Source organism: Geotrypetes seraphini, chromosome 4, assembly GCF_902459505.1.
Source record: "Geotrypetes seraphini chromosome 4, aGeoSer1.1, whole genome shotgun sequence".
Classification (NCBI taxonomy): domain Eukaryota; kingdom Metazoa; phylum Chordata; class Amphibia; order Gymnophiona; family Dermophiidae; genus Geotrypetes; species Geotrypetes seraphini.
This window is the reverse complement of record NC_047087.1, coordinates 191,566,964-191,582,162: the sequence shown is the minus strand read 5'-3', so window position 1 is coordinate 191,582,162 and position 15,199 is coordinate 191,566,964. Positions and strand designations below refer to the sequence as shown.

At 42.2% G+C, this 15,199-nt stretch overlaps 1 protein-coding gene and 1 long non-coding RNA gene across 8 annotated transcripts in view; one reads left to right on the top strand and one right to left on the bottom strand.

The window, feature by feature from the left end:
- The window catches only part of PPP3CB (protein phosphatase 3 catalytic subunit beta), a 133,124-nt gene that overhangs the window by 105,164 nt on the left and 12,761 nt on the right, over positions 1 to 15,199 (top strand). For 3 of the 7 annotated variants that reach the window (XM_033941608.1, XM_033941605.1, XM_033941612.1), the window contains exons 11-12: positions 2,679 to 2,705; positions 9,903 to 9,987. In XM_033941608.1, the coding sequence (XP_033797499.1) occupies positions 2,679 to 2,705; positions 9,903 to 9,987 (112 nt within the window). The remainder of the gene's footprint in view (positions 1 to 2,678; positions 2,706 to 9,902; positions 9,988 to 15,199) is intronic. The other 4 variants (XM_033941611.1, XM_033941607.1, XM_033941609.1 and 1 more) reach the window with 2 other exon arrangements.
- LOC117359228 lies at positions 1,001 to 13,963 on the bottom strand. Its single transcript, XR_004539190.1, has 3 exons — positions 13,847 to 13,963; positions 2,630 to 2,690; positions 1,001 to 1,077 (listed from the first exon to the last, which is right to left on the bottom strand). It is a non-coding gene; the product is annotated as an uncharacterized LOC117359228 (long non-coding RNA).

The following is a 15,199-nucleotide window of genomic DNA, read 5'->3' as shown; positions in this document are numbered from 1 at the left end:
AGCAATCTTATACAGAATCTGGGCTTTAATGCTGAAGATGTCCTTTTATTTATAGCTTCTGATGAAAGGTTTCTGAGTTACAAACTCTTTCTTAAAGAGATCTGTTCTGTATTTTATGGAGAATGGAGTTTTTCCAGAATGGTTCCGTACTTTCTTGGTAGTATCTCCTCATGTGAACGAGTTTCTCGTTCATCCTTCCTTTTGGAGGGCTGAGTTTTGAGAAGAATTAGGAGTTTCTATTGATTGGACATTTGTCAAGTGCTCATGAGATACTTAGAAATTACTAATGATTTTCAGGCACATTACATTTCTTTCTTGGAGGAATTAGAAAAGGACAAGCAGCTTCTAAGCTGACCATTGTACATTGGCTCAAGGAAGCTATTTTTCAGCTTATACTTTAGGAGGCAACAGCCTTCTAAGGGTTTGAGAGCTCATTCCACTAGAGGTATAATGACTTCATGACTGGAGTAACACCCATTGACATTTGTGGAGCAACAACATGGTCCTCTCTATGTTCATTCTTGAAGCCCTATAGACTGGATACAGCAGTGACATCAGAAACTGCATTTACATAGAAAAAAACATAGAAAAATGAAGACAGATAATGACCATATGGCCTATCTAGCACAGATTCTTAGAGTAGAGGTTGCAGAAATTCACCCACATTAGATTGCTTTGCTGCTTTCCTCAGGTTCTGGACTTATCTGGTGAGGATGCTAAGGAAGGAAAAATTAGGTCTTACCTGCTAATTTTGTTTCCTCTACTCTCACCTGATCTATCCAGGTTTCCTCTCTGTTCCACAGTCTACTTTATACTCATACCAAACTGTTTGTTTGTTGCTTGCTACTTTTGTTTGTAATAACTAGTATTTTATTAAAAAAAAAAACCAAAACCAAAACAGGTAAAGAAATAAAGGATGTAAATCAGAGAACAAGTCTGCAAGATACTGTCAAAATACTGGAGAGCTTTCAGTTTCATGATGCTTATGTAGGGTAGGAGCTCACAGCTCTTTCCTCTTTGTCTCCATATGCTGGTTGATTGGTATAAGCCTCAGGTTCTGGACTGAACTGGTAGTTCCTAAAGGAAAGAAAATTAGCAGGTAAGACCTGAATACAAGAGGTTAGGAGATGGTTTCAGGTTTATATGCACACAAAACAAATTAGCCTTTAGAAACTGGCTTAAATATGACAAGGATCTGGCTGACATCAAAGTGTGGTTGAGCACATGAACATTTCAAGCATTCAGATCTCCTTACTAGTGTTACTACCAGCTGTTAATTGTGACTTTCTTTAATAAAATAAAACAAAAATCTTCTTGAATATTGAATTTGAATGAAACATGTCAGTGATATATGTCACAGAGGTGAAAAGAAAAGCAGAAAACTGTACATGTTATCATTACCATTGCCCTCCTCCTCACCCAATAGTCCTATGGCTGTTATAGGGCATAACATGGCCATGGAAGTGAACAGTATTACACAGTGTGTGGGGAGGTGCCCTGTTACTGTCTCTGTGTACATTCCTTGTTCTTTCGTGGCAAGCATTGGTCATCATGATGTGTTACTAATAGGTTGCCCAAACTTATATTTGGGTACAGCATATAAGACATTCTGGGCTTTATAGGTGGAAAGCCATCTGTCTTGCTCCTCAACAAGCCACTTTTTGCTAGCACTTTGCTGCACACTTCCATCATGTGTAATTTGTAATGTTTCCTTCTCTTCCTTGTTTGCACGCAATATCTTCTCCTCTTTCCAGTGCACAGGGTTTCAGTTCTCCTAAACTAGTTCCTGCCTTCTTCCACCACGTGCAGGTGTGCTGTCTACATAGTACCAACACTTTGTGTGAGATTTTCAGAGCTCATAAAAGTATTTACTAGGTCTGAGCCAAAGCTGTCTCTGGCTGCATTTAATCCTGGTCAACATCTACTTGTTAAGCCCAGGTCTAGATTTAAGGATGGGCAACACAGGCACCTGCCTTGGCTGCTAAAATTTAATGGGCACTGGATTGTCCCCATCACCTCTCAATCCGGGCCTGATGCCGCAGGGCCTCCATTCTTTTAAGTGCTTATCCCTGAACTCTGGTAAGAAAATTAAGTTCAAAACCTGCCAACCCTTAGACACCGACAGGCCCTGCAGGATCTTACCCCTCATGTTGTTTTCCATGGTGAAAGGAATCCTGTGTGGAAGGAAGGAGTGATATGCCACAGGGTCTGTCTGTGCATGAATGCTGAATTTTCTTACCAGAGTTGCCACTTCAGCTTGGGGATAGGCGTTTTAAGTGACAGAGGCATAGGTGAAGAGGCACATAGGGAGAGGGTAGGGGCAGTTGGTGAAGTGGGAGAAGAGTACCACCAACCCCTACATGTCTATGGACACTCATAATAGTAATCGAGCCCTAGTAAAACCTCCTGTGTCCAGCCCTTTGATGTGCAACTCCTTCTGGTCTTTCTACTGAGCTTATTTAATCGTCAAACAAAGCTGCCGTGTTTGCTCTCCGGTCATGAATTATTTTGACTAATGCCATCTCTCTGTGTGGCAACTTTGCATTTTCTTCATTATTCTCTTTTCCCACCTTCATTCTTTATTATCACTGCTTAGTAAAATATCTGTCTTTTTTATTGTCTTACTCACCTTTTTCTGCATCATTCACTTCCTTTTTTTCTGGGCTCTCCATCTGAAGAACAACTCATATCTGGAGGTAGAAAAGGTACAGACCACATAGTGCAACACTGTTTTGAAATATGACTTTGCAAACTAATGTAAAGCTGGCTATTTCTCAAACACCTGCACACTGAACAACATGTCTAGTAGTTTTTCTTCATTTTTATTTGACCTTTGTTAACAATTTTTTCCCACAAAACATTTGAAAACGTGCATTTTGCTTTCATCACAAATCATATTCATGGACATCTTTCTTTCTTTGCATGATGAGTTTTCTCCTATTAACTTATTCTTTGTAGATTTCCATGCTGTAACATTTATCCCTTGACCTTGCATGCGTGCTATTTTCGCACATCTGTCTTGCGTGCCATAAACCATGTAGTTGTGGATTTTGTTCTTTCAAATTGTGCATGAATAGTGATTGATATCTGTCTGGAGAAGGGGGCATTGCTTTTGATCCCCTGTTTCTGTGGTAACTTTTTTCCTGATGTTTAACATTCCCATCACTGTTCATAGTTTAAAAATAAAGAGAGAGGAATCCCATTACTTTTTGCCCTAATGTGCAGTGGCGTACCTGGCTGGGTGGGAACCCAAAGCAGAGTACCCCCTTCTGTGACCAGAGCATTCCCCGCCCCTGTGCACAGCTGTCAGGTCTGCCTGTCTCCTAGCCTGGAACAGGAAGTTGATGTCAGAGGGGGCGGGGCCGGCAGACCACAGACCTGCAACTGCTCCAGCAGCACCCCCCTGAGCATACTGCACCCGGGGTGGATTGCCCCTCTCTTGGTACGCCACTGCTAATGTGTACTTGTGGCTCAAATGGCTTTGGAATCCAGAGGCTACAGATGTATGCCAGGAAATGTTTTCTTGAAGTATGTAGCCATTTGCATGCTGGCTTACCTCCTGCTGGTGAAAGGACATGCTTCTAGTAGCGAATGTCAGCTCACTGGTTGGGATCTAAAATGCTCTAGGAGGTATGCAGCCTGTTTTTAGTGTGATCTCAGAATTGATCCTTCTTTATTAAGAGGACATTAGAATGTGCTTCCCCACTACCAGTGACCCTTTATGAATGATGTGTCCAGTTTTAAGAGGGAGAGAGGGTTGCCTAGAAATTTCTTCCTTTTCTTTAGCCTTAAACGCCATCAAAACCAGTCTCTACTTACAAAGGCTGCAACTCTTTGGGTGTTTTCCCCTATTGTTTAATCCCCTCCTCTGTTTATACCAATCATTGCAGTGGCAGAGCTTGGCCTGGGGTTCAGACTGAAGCTGTCTCAAAATCTCAGTTGGTCTGCATTATAGTTTAATGTCTATGACTCTCACCCCACCAATCTCCAGGGCTGTGAGCTTTGTTTCTCTAGCAACCTCAGTCCTGGTTGGCTCAAGGAACAGAAGATAGGCTTGGGAATTGAGCCCATATCTTCTGTATCCATGGAACCACTGAGGTAGCCCTTATTCTGATAGTCTAATGAGTTTATTCAGATGCACAATAAATATTTCATTATAACAGAATTCCTATTGTCTATTAGGAAGGCAAAGATTAGATTAACCTACACAAATGTTAAATGAGTTATCATGATAACAAGAAATAAATGTAACCATCTCTGGGAAAAGGTGACTAAAGTTGCAGATCCCAAATGTTAACTATGGCTGATTTTTTTTTTTTTCCCCATGTCATGGATCCATAAGCATTCTGAAAAAGTTACATGTTTGAACATCTCTAACATTATTTATTATTTTTACCTAAAGGGATGGGATTTGGATGGTTGTATTACAAATTGTATACTCTAACACAGGGGTGTCCAACCTTTTGGCTTCCCTGGGCTGCATTGGCCGAAAAAAAATGTTTCTGGAGCTGCGCAAACGCTGCAGCAAAACAGAAGAGGGAGCAGGCAAGACGGTAAACACCCAGGGGAAGCAGAGGAAAACACTGCATCGTCCTCAACCGGGGCCGCACAAAATATTTCACGGGACTGCATGCAGCCCTCGGGCTGCAGGTTGTACACCCCTGCTCTAACAGAATTCATTAAAACTTCACTTTTTTTGTCTAGTGACTTTAGTTACTATTTTTTCCCAGAGATGGTCACAAATAAACAATCAGCTGGCATCTTCCATAAGCTGATCCTGCCTGTGACTGGCTGAAGATTTCTGCTGATTTATTGCATCTCAGTATGTAGAAATCTCCCTTGGACCCCCCATAATGTATAAATGCTTCTGTCCCAGATTTAATTGTAAATACTTAGTTCGGTGTTGCTTTAGCTGAGGAAAAAGTATCCCAGCTTCTTCCTTCGGCTTTACCTCAGTAGTGGAGTACAGAGACTGAATTATGATTTCATTCCCACTCTTCTGCTATAGCCTCAGTGCATTGCATTCAGCTCCATCCAAACTGATGCAAGCCCTTTTAGCAAGGATATCTGGGATAAGCACTTCCAGTCCTTATGATAGCAGAATCCATCCATTTTTTCATTGCCTTCTATGGAAACAGCATCCAATGGAACTTATTCCAGGTGGGTTCTAATAGCCACCCTGCACTGCCTGTCTGGTAGGCATGCCACTTATGCTTTGCTTGCTTTACTGACAAATGTGTAGAAGACAAAGTGGAAAACCAATCACAGAAAGAAGAGCTAATGAGGCAAAGCAGGTTCCAATGAGTCCTTGCAGGGTTTTACTCTGTAGCTTTACAAATAGCATAAAATACATGGGCATGGTCTTAGTAGCTCCCAATCCCCATCTCAAGGTCGGTGCCATTTGTTCTGTGACTTTGTGGGAGACAAGCTCTTGGTTCACATTCAGTAGTAATCCTTCCTAACTGTTCCATTTTTTGAGGAAAATGCTTTCTAGCATTGTAAATCTGTATTTCTTGCTTTGATTACACTTGGTCAGGATACTATTCCTAAATATTACTTAGGATTTTAATTAATCAAGTAGTCTGAAAACAAATGGAGTGATTATTGAAAAGATATGTGGGTGGAAACAGAATATTGTGCAGTGGGACAGCAGAAGATCTTTCAGAACCCCCGGCATTCTCACTGTTTAGTTTAGGGCAGGGGTGCAAACTCCAATTCTGAGATCAATAGATGGGTCATGTTTTTAGGATATTTGCAATTATGATGCATGAGATAAATTGTTTTCATTTGAGGCAGCAAGCATTAGGGTTGTCTAGAAAAACCTAAAGTTGAAAAAACTATGTGAACTGAAGTTTTTTCCATGAATATAATTGTGCTTGATCAGAAAATAATTTTTTTTAAAAAATTTAAAGCCCTTCCTGGGGTCCCTCAAAGCTACTGATTATATGAAACTCCATTTTTCTTAAAATTTGCTATTATTTTTGATTAATGGAACAAATTTCTTGGTATTATAGCTATAATTATGTTTCACATTCAGCAATGAGAGGTATATCGATGAGAGGTTCATGAGGCGTCAAAAATTTCCAGCAAAAGGGAAGAAGAGGCTGTGCTGAAGGAAGGCAGCTGGATTCAGATTACGGAATGCTGCAAGATTGGTACTGTGATTTCCCCTGCCCTTGAACTGAAGAATCGGTATGCTGTCCTGGAAGTGGGGGAGATGAGAGTATCCCAAGAAGAGGAAGGACCAAAGCTTGAGATCCCAAAAATTACTGGATCCGTGACCACTAGGAGGCGTAATGTAGTGGTAGTTGGCAATTCCCTTCTGAGGGGTACAAAAGCGTCCATCTGCAGACCAGACATGATGTCACGAGAGGTATGCTGTCTACCTTGTGCCAAAATCCAAGATGTTACGAAGAGCTTGCCAAGACTCATCAAGCCTGATGACTACTATCTGATGCTGCTCATCCACATTGGCACTAATGATACTGCCAGGTACTCCTGTGAATGTATCAAAAGTGACTTTGTGGCTCCGGGAGAGAAGGTAAAGCAGTCTGATGCGCAGGTGGTATTCTCGTTCATCCTCCCTGTCGGGTAAAGGCTAGGGCACAGAAGCTCACATCCTGGAGATGAATGCGTTGCTACATGGATGGTGTCGTCAAGAGATTTTGGCTTCCTAGACCATGGGATGATTTTCCAAGGGCTGCTGAGCAGGGATGGTGTGCATCTATCAAAGAAGGGAAGAAGTGTCTTTGCTGGCAGGCTGGCTAATCTACTGAAGAGGGCTTTAAACTAGAAGTGATGGGGCAGGGTGATCAAAGCTCCTGGGTGCGTATAGACCTTCAGGTAAGTAAATCACTGAATACCTCTACACAGATGGGAAAAAGGGGCAATGTTTGGAAAGCAGTATACACTAATGCTTGAAGTATGGGAAACAAGATTCTGGATTTAGAAGCTGTGATGGAAGAAGAGGGGTTGGATATAGTGGCGATCACGGAGATGTGGTTCACAGAGAACCATGACTGGGATGTAGTTATACCGGGCTATAATCTGTTCAGGAAAGACAGGGTAGGAAGAAAAGGAGGGGAAGTAGCGTTATATGTTAAAGATCATATTAAAGCCACACAATTGCAGAATCTTCAGGGCAAGGAAGAGGCACTGTGGATCAATTTGGAAAGAGGGAATGGTGAATATATTTACATTAGTGTGACATATAGGCCTCCTTCACAGACGGAATAAGTAGATAGAGATTAAATAGTAGACATTCAGAATATATCTAAAAAATGGGAAGTCTTGCTAATAGGTGATTTTAACATGCCGGATGTTGATAGGGGTATCTCTATTGCGGGATCTTCTAGAATTAGGGAGATTCTGGATTCTCTACAAGGAGAACTGTTCCACCAGTTGGTAATGGAACACACATGGGATGGGGGTCATACTGTACTTAGTGCTTGCAAATGGGGAAAGTTTTTCTGATGTTACAGTGGGTGATCATCTGGCATCCAGTGATCACTGCATGGTATGGTTTAATATTAAGATGGGTATAGAAAGGGCTCATTCAAAAGCAAAGGTTCTAGACTTTAAAAAAACTAACTTTGTTTGGATGGGGGTTTACCTCAAAGAATTGTGTGGGTGGGAACGTCTGGAAGGAGTGGAAATGCAGTGGGCAAAACCGAAAGGAACGATTGTAAGGGCGACAAACCTTTTTGTGAGGGTGTCATTTCCACAAGAAAGAGATTGGTTGGAGGAAGGTGCAAGTGAGCTTGTGTATCCAGAGAAGTTATGTGATTGATGCATTTAACTGAAGTTTAATTGCAGTTATCCAGTTTTTTATTTCTGTTAGGCAGCAGTATCATAATCACAAATCACAAAAGTAAAATAAAACAGTTTCTTAATCATATGTCTTTTTAGCTATAAATTACAATATTATTATTAAGACTTAGTGCTCCCTTTACAAAGCTGCGCTAGCGGTTTTATTGCACGCATCGGATTAGCGCGCGCTAGCCAGAAATCTACCGCCTGCTTAAAAGGAGATGGTAGCAGCTAACGCATGCGGCAATTTAGCGCGCGCTATTCCTCACGTTAATGCCCTAGCACAGCTTTCTAAAAGGAGCCCTTAGCCAAAAGGAAAGAAAGAGTTTTACCTCATGCAAAATTGTCATTTCTTTAATAAGAAATTAACTATTTTTTTCTGAGGCCCTCCCAACTACCTACAAATCCAAAATGTGACTACTGGTTTAGGGGATGGAGAACTTATGTGCATGACGGAAGAGCAGGACTTGGCTGTGATTGTATGTGATGATCTTAAGGTGGCCAAACAGGTTGAAAAGGTTGAAAAGCTAGAAGGATGCTAGGTTGCATAGGGAGAGGTATGGCCAGTAGGAAAAAGGAGGTATCGATGCCTCTGTATAAGACTCTGGTGAGACCTCATTTAGAATATTGTGTACAATTCTGGAGGCCTGCACCTTCAAAAAGATATAAAAAGGATAGAGTCGGTCCAGAGGAAGGCTACTAAAATGTTGTGTGGTCTTCGTGATAAGAAGTATGGGGACAGACTTAAAGATCTCAATCTGTATACTTTGAAGGAAAGGTAGGAGAGGAGATTTGATAGAGACGTTTAAATACCTACGTAATATAAATGTGCATGAGTCGCGTCTCTTTCATTTGAAAGGAAACTGCAATGAGAGGGCATAGGATGAAGTTAAGAGGTGATAGGCTCCAGAGTAATCTGAGGAAATACCTTTTTACGGACAGGGTGGTAGATGCATGGAACAGTCTCCCAGAAGAGGTGGTAGAAGCAGAGACTGTGTCTGAATTCAAGATGGCCTGGGATAGGCACGTGGGATCTCTCAGAGAGAGAAAGAGATAATGGTTACTGTGGATGAGTAGACTAGATGAGCCATTTGGCCTTTATCTGTCGACATGTTTCTATGTTTAAAAAAAACATTTTATGCTAAGTCTGTTTTATTGAAAAAGAACAATAAATCAGTACAGAAATAACACTACAGAGACTCTAGTATGCTTATTATAACAAGTATGCTAATACAGTGTTGCAACCACAAAAGAATAGGAAAACATTCTCCTGTCATCAAATAATGATAAAAAGACATTTTATGCAAAAAACAAAAAACCTAGCAGTATTCTATTAAATGAACCTTCAATATCTGCACTTTATTGTGGAAAATAACAGAAATTTAACATACTTTGCTAACAGCTAAACACATGCACTTTGGCAGAATCATCTACCAATGATGTTCCAAACATTCAAGCATTTAATGTCTTTTGAGACAGTCAGGATAAAGCCTTATGCTTCACTGACTGCGCTGAATGCTTATTGGATACTCTGTAGTGTTATTTCTGTACTGATTTATTGTTCTTTTTCAATAAAACAGACTTGACATAAAATGTCATCTTATCAATGTATCATTGCTGAGTGTGAAAACATAAGTTATAGCTATAATACCAAGAAATTTGCTCCATTAATCAAAAATAATAGCAAATTTTAAGAAAAACAGAGCTTTATGTAATCAGTGGCTTTGAGGGACCCAGGATGGGCTTGAAAAAATTTAAAAAAAGAAATTATTTTCTGATCAAATAGAATTAAATTCATGGAAAAAATTTCAATTTGCACAGTTTTTCCAATTTCGGGTTTTTCTTGGCAACCCTAATGAGCATATATGTAGATTGCATACATCATCATTAGAAATATACAGAAAACCCAACCAGTTTATAGTCAATTGACAACTGCAGTTGTGACATCCCTAGGTGAAGGGTATCTAGGATCTGCAACAACTTTAAATATTATTTTTGATGAGATTTGCGGAATGCACATGGTTATCTTGCTTTGAACTGTGCAGCATGTTTTCCTGTTCTATAGCTTGAGAAACTCTTTCTTCCATTGAAAGTAGGAACAGCAGCAGCCAGAAAAGAAATTATCAGGAATAAGATACGTGCAATTGGCAAGATGGCCCGGGTCTTCTCTGTGCTCAGGTAAATATGCACAGCTTTCTGAATACCATACAGAGTTCTCTGTCAGGGAAAATTTTACACCATGGACTTCATTTACTAGGCTGAGCTAAGGTATGGCAATTGCCAGAGTTAACAGGCAATAACTGCAAAAACTTTGCATTAATTTGAGGGCATTCTAAACATTTTGCTTTGCAGTTAATGTAGAGAAAATGGTTACTGTGCAGAAACTGCATTGTAGGTAAAACAGTGCAATTAGCTAAATGTCTTGAATTGGCGATAAGTTAATGTGCAACAACAGCCTCTGTTACGTCCCTTCCGTATTCCATACGCTAGGTGTTCAGTCCCAACCTGCAAAACGGGAGTTGCAGAAATCCAACACTTTTCTGAGCACATGCACCACCCCCTTAGCCTGAGATCTAGAGAACATATCCAGTTACAATTTCTGCATGCAATCTGTGCAGAAGTTTTTTGCAGCTGTTCTGCTTCTTTTCTTGCTTTTTTGCTTAATGTTCGCTTTCTGGGTGGCTTCAGTGTCTTGAGACCCCTTCCAGGTGGTCCCCTGTCATAGGAAAGAATGCAGTCCCGCAGTGACGGACTGCTGCTTCACAGAGAAACTCTGGTGGATCTGTGGAGCCAGCCTGCTATGTGCCACCCTTCCTAAACTTGTGGCTTCTTCCCCTGGGAGTTGGCTTGCCCAGTGACCTTGTCACGGGTTTTAAGCGCAGGCTGTATGCATCTGGAGGGAAACCCACCCAGATTTCAAGGCGCAGGCTGTCTTTCCCGCCCCTGACTGCATGGTGAGGATCCTTGGGGCGGAGGTCATAGTCAGTGTCTGGCCAACTGGCAGTCCGAAGATCTTCAACTCTGGTCATTTAGAGAAGTTTCTGAGGCAGAAAATTATTTTCCTCCACTCAGCTGCTGTTTAAACTGCTGACAGGTATGGCACTGCACAACTGTGAGTACTCCTCCATTTTTTCCCATGGGAACTTTGGGGGTGGATTGCTGAACGCTTAAAAAGTAATTTTTCACAGTTTCTGAGGGTAGGCTTCAGGTCCCCCACCTCCCCAGACCCCAAATCATTATTTTTTATTTTCAGGTTTTGTTTATTTTTGCTATTTTGTTGCAAATTTGCTGGTGGCGGCCATCTTGGATTTTCATTGATCTTTTTTTCAAAGTTTTATTTCTGCCTCAATATCCCTTGATTTGTTTAAAAATCATTTGGAATGGACTCTCAAGCCTCTAATCTGCTGGATGTGTGCATTGATTGCGCCGGATCAACGACCATTTTCTGCATGCCTAGCATGCTGGGGAAGGGGTGGGAGCTTTGGACTTCATCTCCTCTGGGTACTCTAGGGCTGGGGAGCCAACCTGGATCTGTGACATTAGAAAAAAAATCTTACCCATAGGCTCTTCTAGATGCGCAAAATGCCTATTTTCTGAGTCTGGGGACTTTTTTGGTGCGGCACATGTGCCTGCCTCAACAGAGCCCATCCATGGTTGCTGGGTGTGACTTTTCATCTGATTTTCTTCGGCTTTTCTGGATAATATATTCAGTCTCTGCTCGTTTGACGCAGCTGGCGGGCACATCAGATTTTTTCTCAGCTTGTTATTCTGGTAGCAGAGCTTCCTGTTTGGGAGCCCTCTCATCTGGCTGTGGCAGACCTTGATTACAGTAGTTACCATTCCAATATTATGCCTGACACTGCTTCTATATTGGATAGGGCTAATCACTTCAGCTTCCCTGAGAGTCCGGATTTGGGTGCTGATCCTTCTTTCCACACACCTTTTAAGCAAGGTTCTGTTCTCCCTTTTATTGCTGCTGTTCAGAAAGAGCTCATTTTGGATTCTTCACCTTCCACTTCTCAGGCTTTGGTCAGGGACCGTTCACATGAGGTTGCAGGCCTTTCACATTTTCGAGCGTGCAGAGGAGCTAGTTCACTTCCTGCTCATCTGGACGTGACCAGATTTATTAGAGGGGTGCTTCGTTTGCATCCTCCCTTGCGTTTTCCTTTTTCTTTATGGAATCTTAACATCGTTTAGCAGAGCCTTGTAGAGGCTCCATTCAGACCACTGAAGGATGCTTCTCTTCTGGATCTAACAATCAAGACTGTCTTTCTGGTTGCCATTGTCTCAGCACGGCATTTATTGGAGCTTCAGGCTGTTTCGTGCTGGGAACCTTTTCTCTGTATTGTGGCCGCAGGTGGTCTTCTCTGTTTTGTTCCTTCATTTCTGCCAAAGGTGGTATCAGCCTTCCATGTCAACCAGGAGGTTTGGTTACCTATGTTTTATCCCTTGGGTTTGGAGCACGAAGATCACATCTTATGAAAGTTGGATGTCCAGAGAGTCTTGCTCTACTAATTGGAGAGGACTAATGATTTCAGGCTGTCTGATCACCTTTTTGTCTTGACTGCTGCACCTCGCCATGGTTGGCCAACATCCAAGTCTTGGATCACGAAATAGATTTGAATGACCATTTTTGTGATGCTGATTTCACTTACAGCACACTCGACTAGAAGTATGGCTGCGTCGTGGCCGGAGTCTCACATGATTCATCCTGATGAAATTTGCAAGGTGGTTATTTGGTCCTCTCTTCTGATGCCGCTTTTGGTTCCTTGGGGTTGAGGGCAGACTCTTCTGTCCCTCCCTAGCTGTTACCTTTGCTTTGGTACGTCACCTAGTGTATAGAATCTGGAAGGGAATGGAAGATTAGGTTTCTATCTTTAATAATCTTCTTTCTGTTAGTCCCTGCTTCTTTCTGCCACGATTTTTCGCCTTGCAGGCTTGAAGTCTTTCCAGCCAATTGATGGATCCTGTGAGCAGTGTTCCCCTTCTGTGAGTATGCTTTGCTGAAGGCTGTCTTGTGTGGGTGCTTGTTGCATGCAGCAGGTTAGTTCAACATTTTTATTCATGGCTGAATTGTCTTTGTGCATGGTTATTTTTTTGTTTCATGTTTTGTAGAGCAGACCAGTTCAGAATTTGTTTGTGTTGCTGGGGATCTTCCCCCATACCCAGTGGCATAGTAAGGGGGGTGCAGGGGAAGGTTGCGGTCCACCCTGGGTGCGGTCTTGCTCAGGGTGCTGGCACCCTTCCTGCTCTCTCCGCCCTCCTCCTCCCCCTGCCTCATTCACGCCTCTTCCCTTCCCCTCTGTATCTTTCTAACTTCGGCACAAGCAGCCACAAACTAGCTGCTCATGTCGGCTTGGTGCTCTCTCTCTGACGTCACTTCCGGGACCCGCATCTAGGAAGTGACATCAGAGCGTCAAAGCCAACATGAGCAGCAAATTCGTGGCTGCTTATGTCAAAGATAAAAACTTAAAGGAAAGGGGGCGTGTGCACGTCAGGGGGGGGCAGGGAAGAGGGTGGGAGAAGGGCACCACCACGCTAAGCACTGCTCACCCCCGCTATGCCACTGCCCGTACCCCCTTGTCCTGGATTTATTCAGGTATGTTACTTGACTTTGGGACTTAACTGGATATGTTCTCAGGCTAAGGGCGTGGAGCATTTCCTCAGAAAATTGTTGGATTTCTGCAACTCCCAGATTGTGGGTTGGGATTGAACACTTAGCATATGGACATATGGAATCCTACAAGAACTAACAGAAATAAGATTGTCGAAGGTAGAAACCTAATCTTCCATTGCAAGGTTTGGTACCTGCCCATTCCACACCCCTTTCACATTAGCTGTTTAACACAGAAATTTCCTGAACTGTTTTAAGATGTTGTGTTAGCATGTAGGAATGCCCACATTAAACAACTAGTGCAGCCTATTAAATTGGTCCCTGCATATTTGCTACATATAAGGAATTTTGTGCAGCAGTTGATCAAAGTTCTATTACAATTTAAAATGGCAGTAAATGATCAAATAAACATTTTAAACATACTTGTGTATCTTTTTCCTCTCTCCATCTCATTTCTGCTTCCTTTTATGCTTTTTAGTTCTTTTCCTTTGTTCTCTTGAAAATGTGTTTTCTCATTTATTTCCATCATCTTTCCCTTTCATTCTTTCCTTGACACACCTATCTTCTGTATTTATTTCTTCACTGTGTATTCTCTCATCATTTCAGTCCTTAATCACCTGTGAATGATATTTTGATAGCCATACAGTTGTATGATCTTGACTGCAGGGTTTCAGTTCTGTTAGACACTACTTAAGACTTACCCCCTCCTCCTTTTATCAAGCTGCGCTGCTGAGAGGCGCGAGCTAAATGCCAGGACGCCCATAGGAATAGAATGGGTGGCTTGACTCGAGTTAGTTTCTTATATACTGCCCCCTTTCATCAAAAGCCATTCAAAGCGATTTATAAATAAAAACATAGACCCCTTCATAGATAAGTGTCAATTCTGTTGAGATTGAGCACTCCCAAGATTGAGCAAACTCCTTTATGCTTACCAGCGAGCATTCATATTTGTTCAGTTTAGCACTCCCAATCATTTTGAAAAGTTGACTCTTGTGCCTTCATGCAAACGTTAAAAATAATATTACAATAAAACAACATAAAGAGGAGACCTAAAGGGATGTTGTATAGAAGTCCCACCTCCAGTCTGGTAGCCCCTATGCTGCCTTGGAGGAGAGAGGTTTCTTAGAAGGAGAGCATCATCCCAGTGAAGTAGGAAATAATCCTGTAGCCAGGATCTGCCCACCAGGGGATGCAATATCATCTCACACCAAGGATGTATCTCCAGGAGCTTCTGCTCAGGAGAGAAGGATTAGGACAGCTGTTATAGTTGGTGATTCGATCATAAGGCATATAGATAGCTGGGTGGCTGGTGGACGTGAGGATCACCTAGTCACTTGCCTGCCTGGTGCGAATGTGGCAGACCTTGCACGTCACTTAGATAGGATTTTAGATAGTTCTGGGGAGGAGCCAGCTGTCTTGGTACATGTGGCTACCAATGACATAGGAAAATGTGGGAAGGAGGTTCTGGAAGCCAAATTTAGGCTCTTAAGTAGAAAGCTAAGGAAGATAGGGTTGCAAGGTCACCTGTATCTGGACGACTGGTTGATCAGAGCACCCTCTTTGGAAGAGGGGCGTTCTATGGTGGAAAGGGTGCTCCAGGTACTGGAATGTTTGGGCTGGATCATCAACTTCTGAAAGAGTCGCTTGATGCTCACGCGATCTCTAGAATACCTGGGAATTCTGTTCAGTACAGCAAAGGGTCGCGTTTACCTGCCCAAACCTCGCAGACAAAAGCTGTGTGCGCAGATTTCAGCTCTGTTGAAGAAGTTGTCTCCG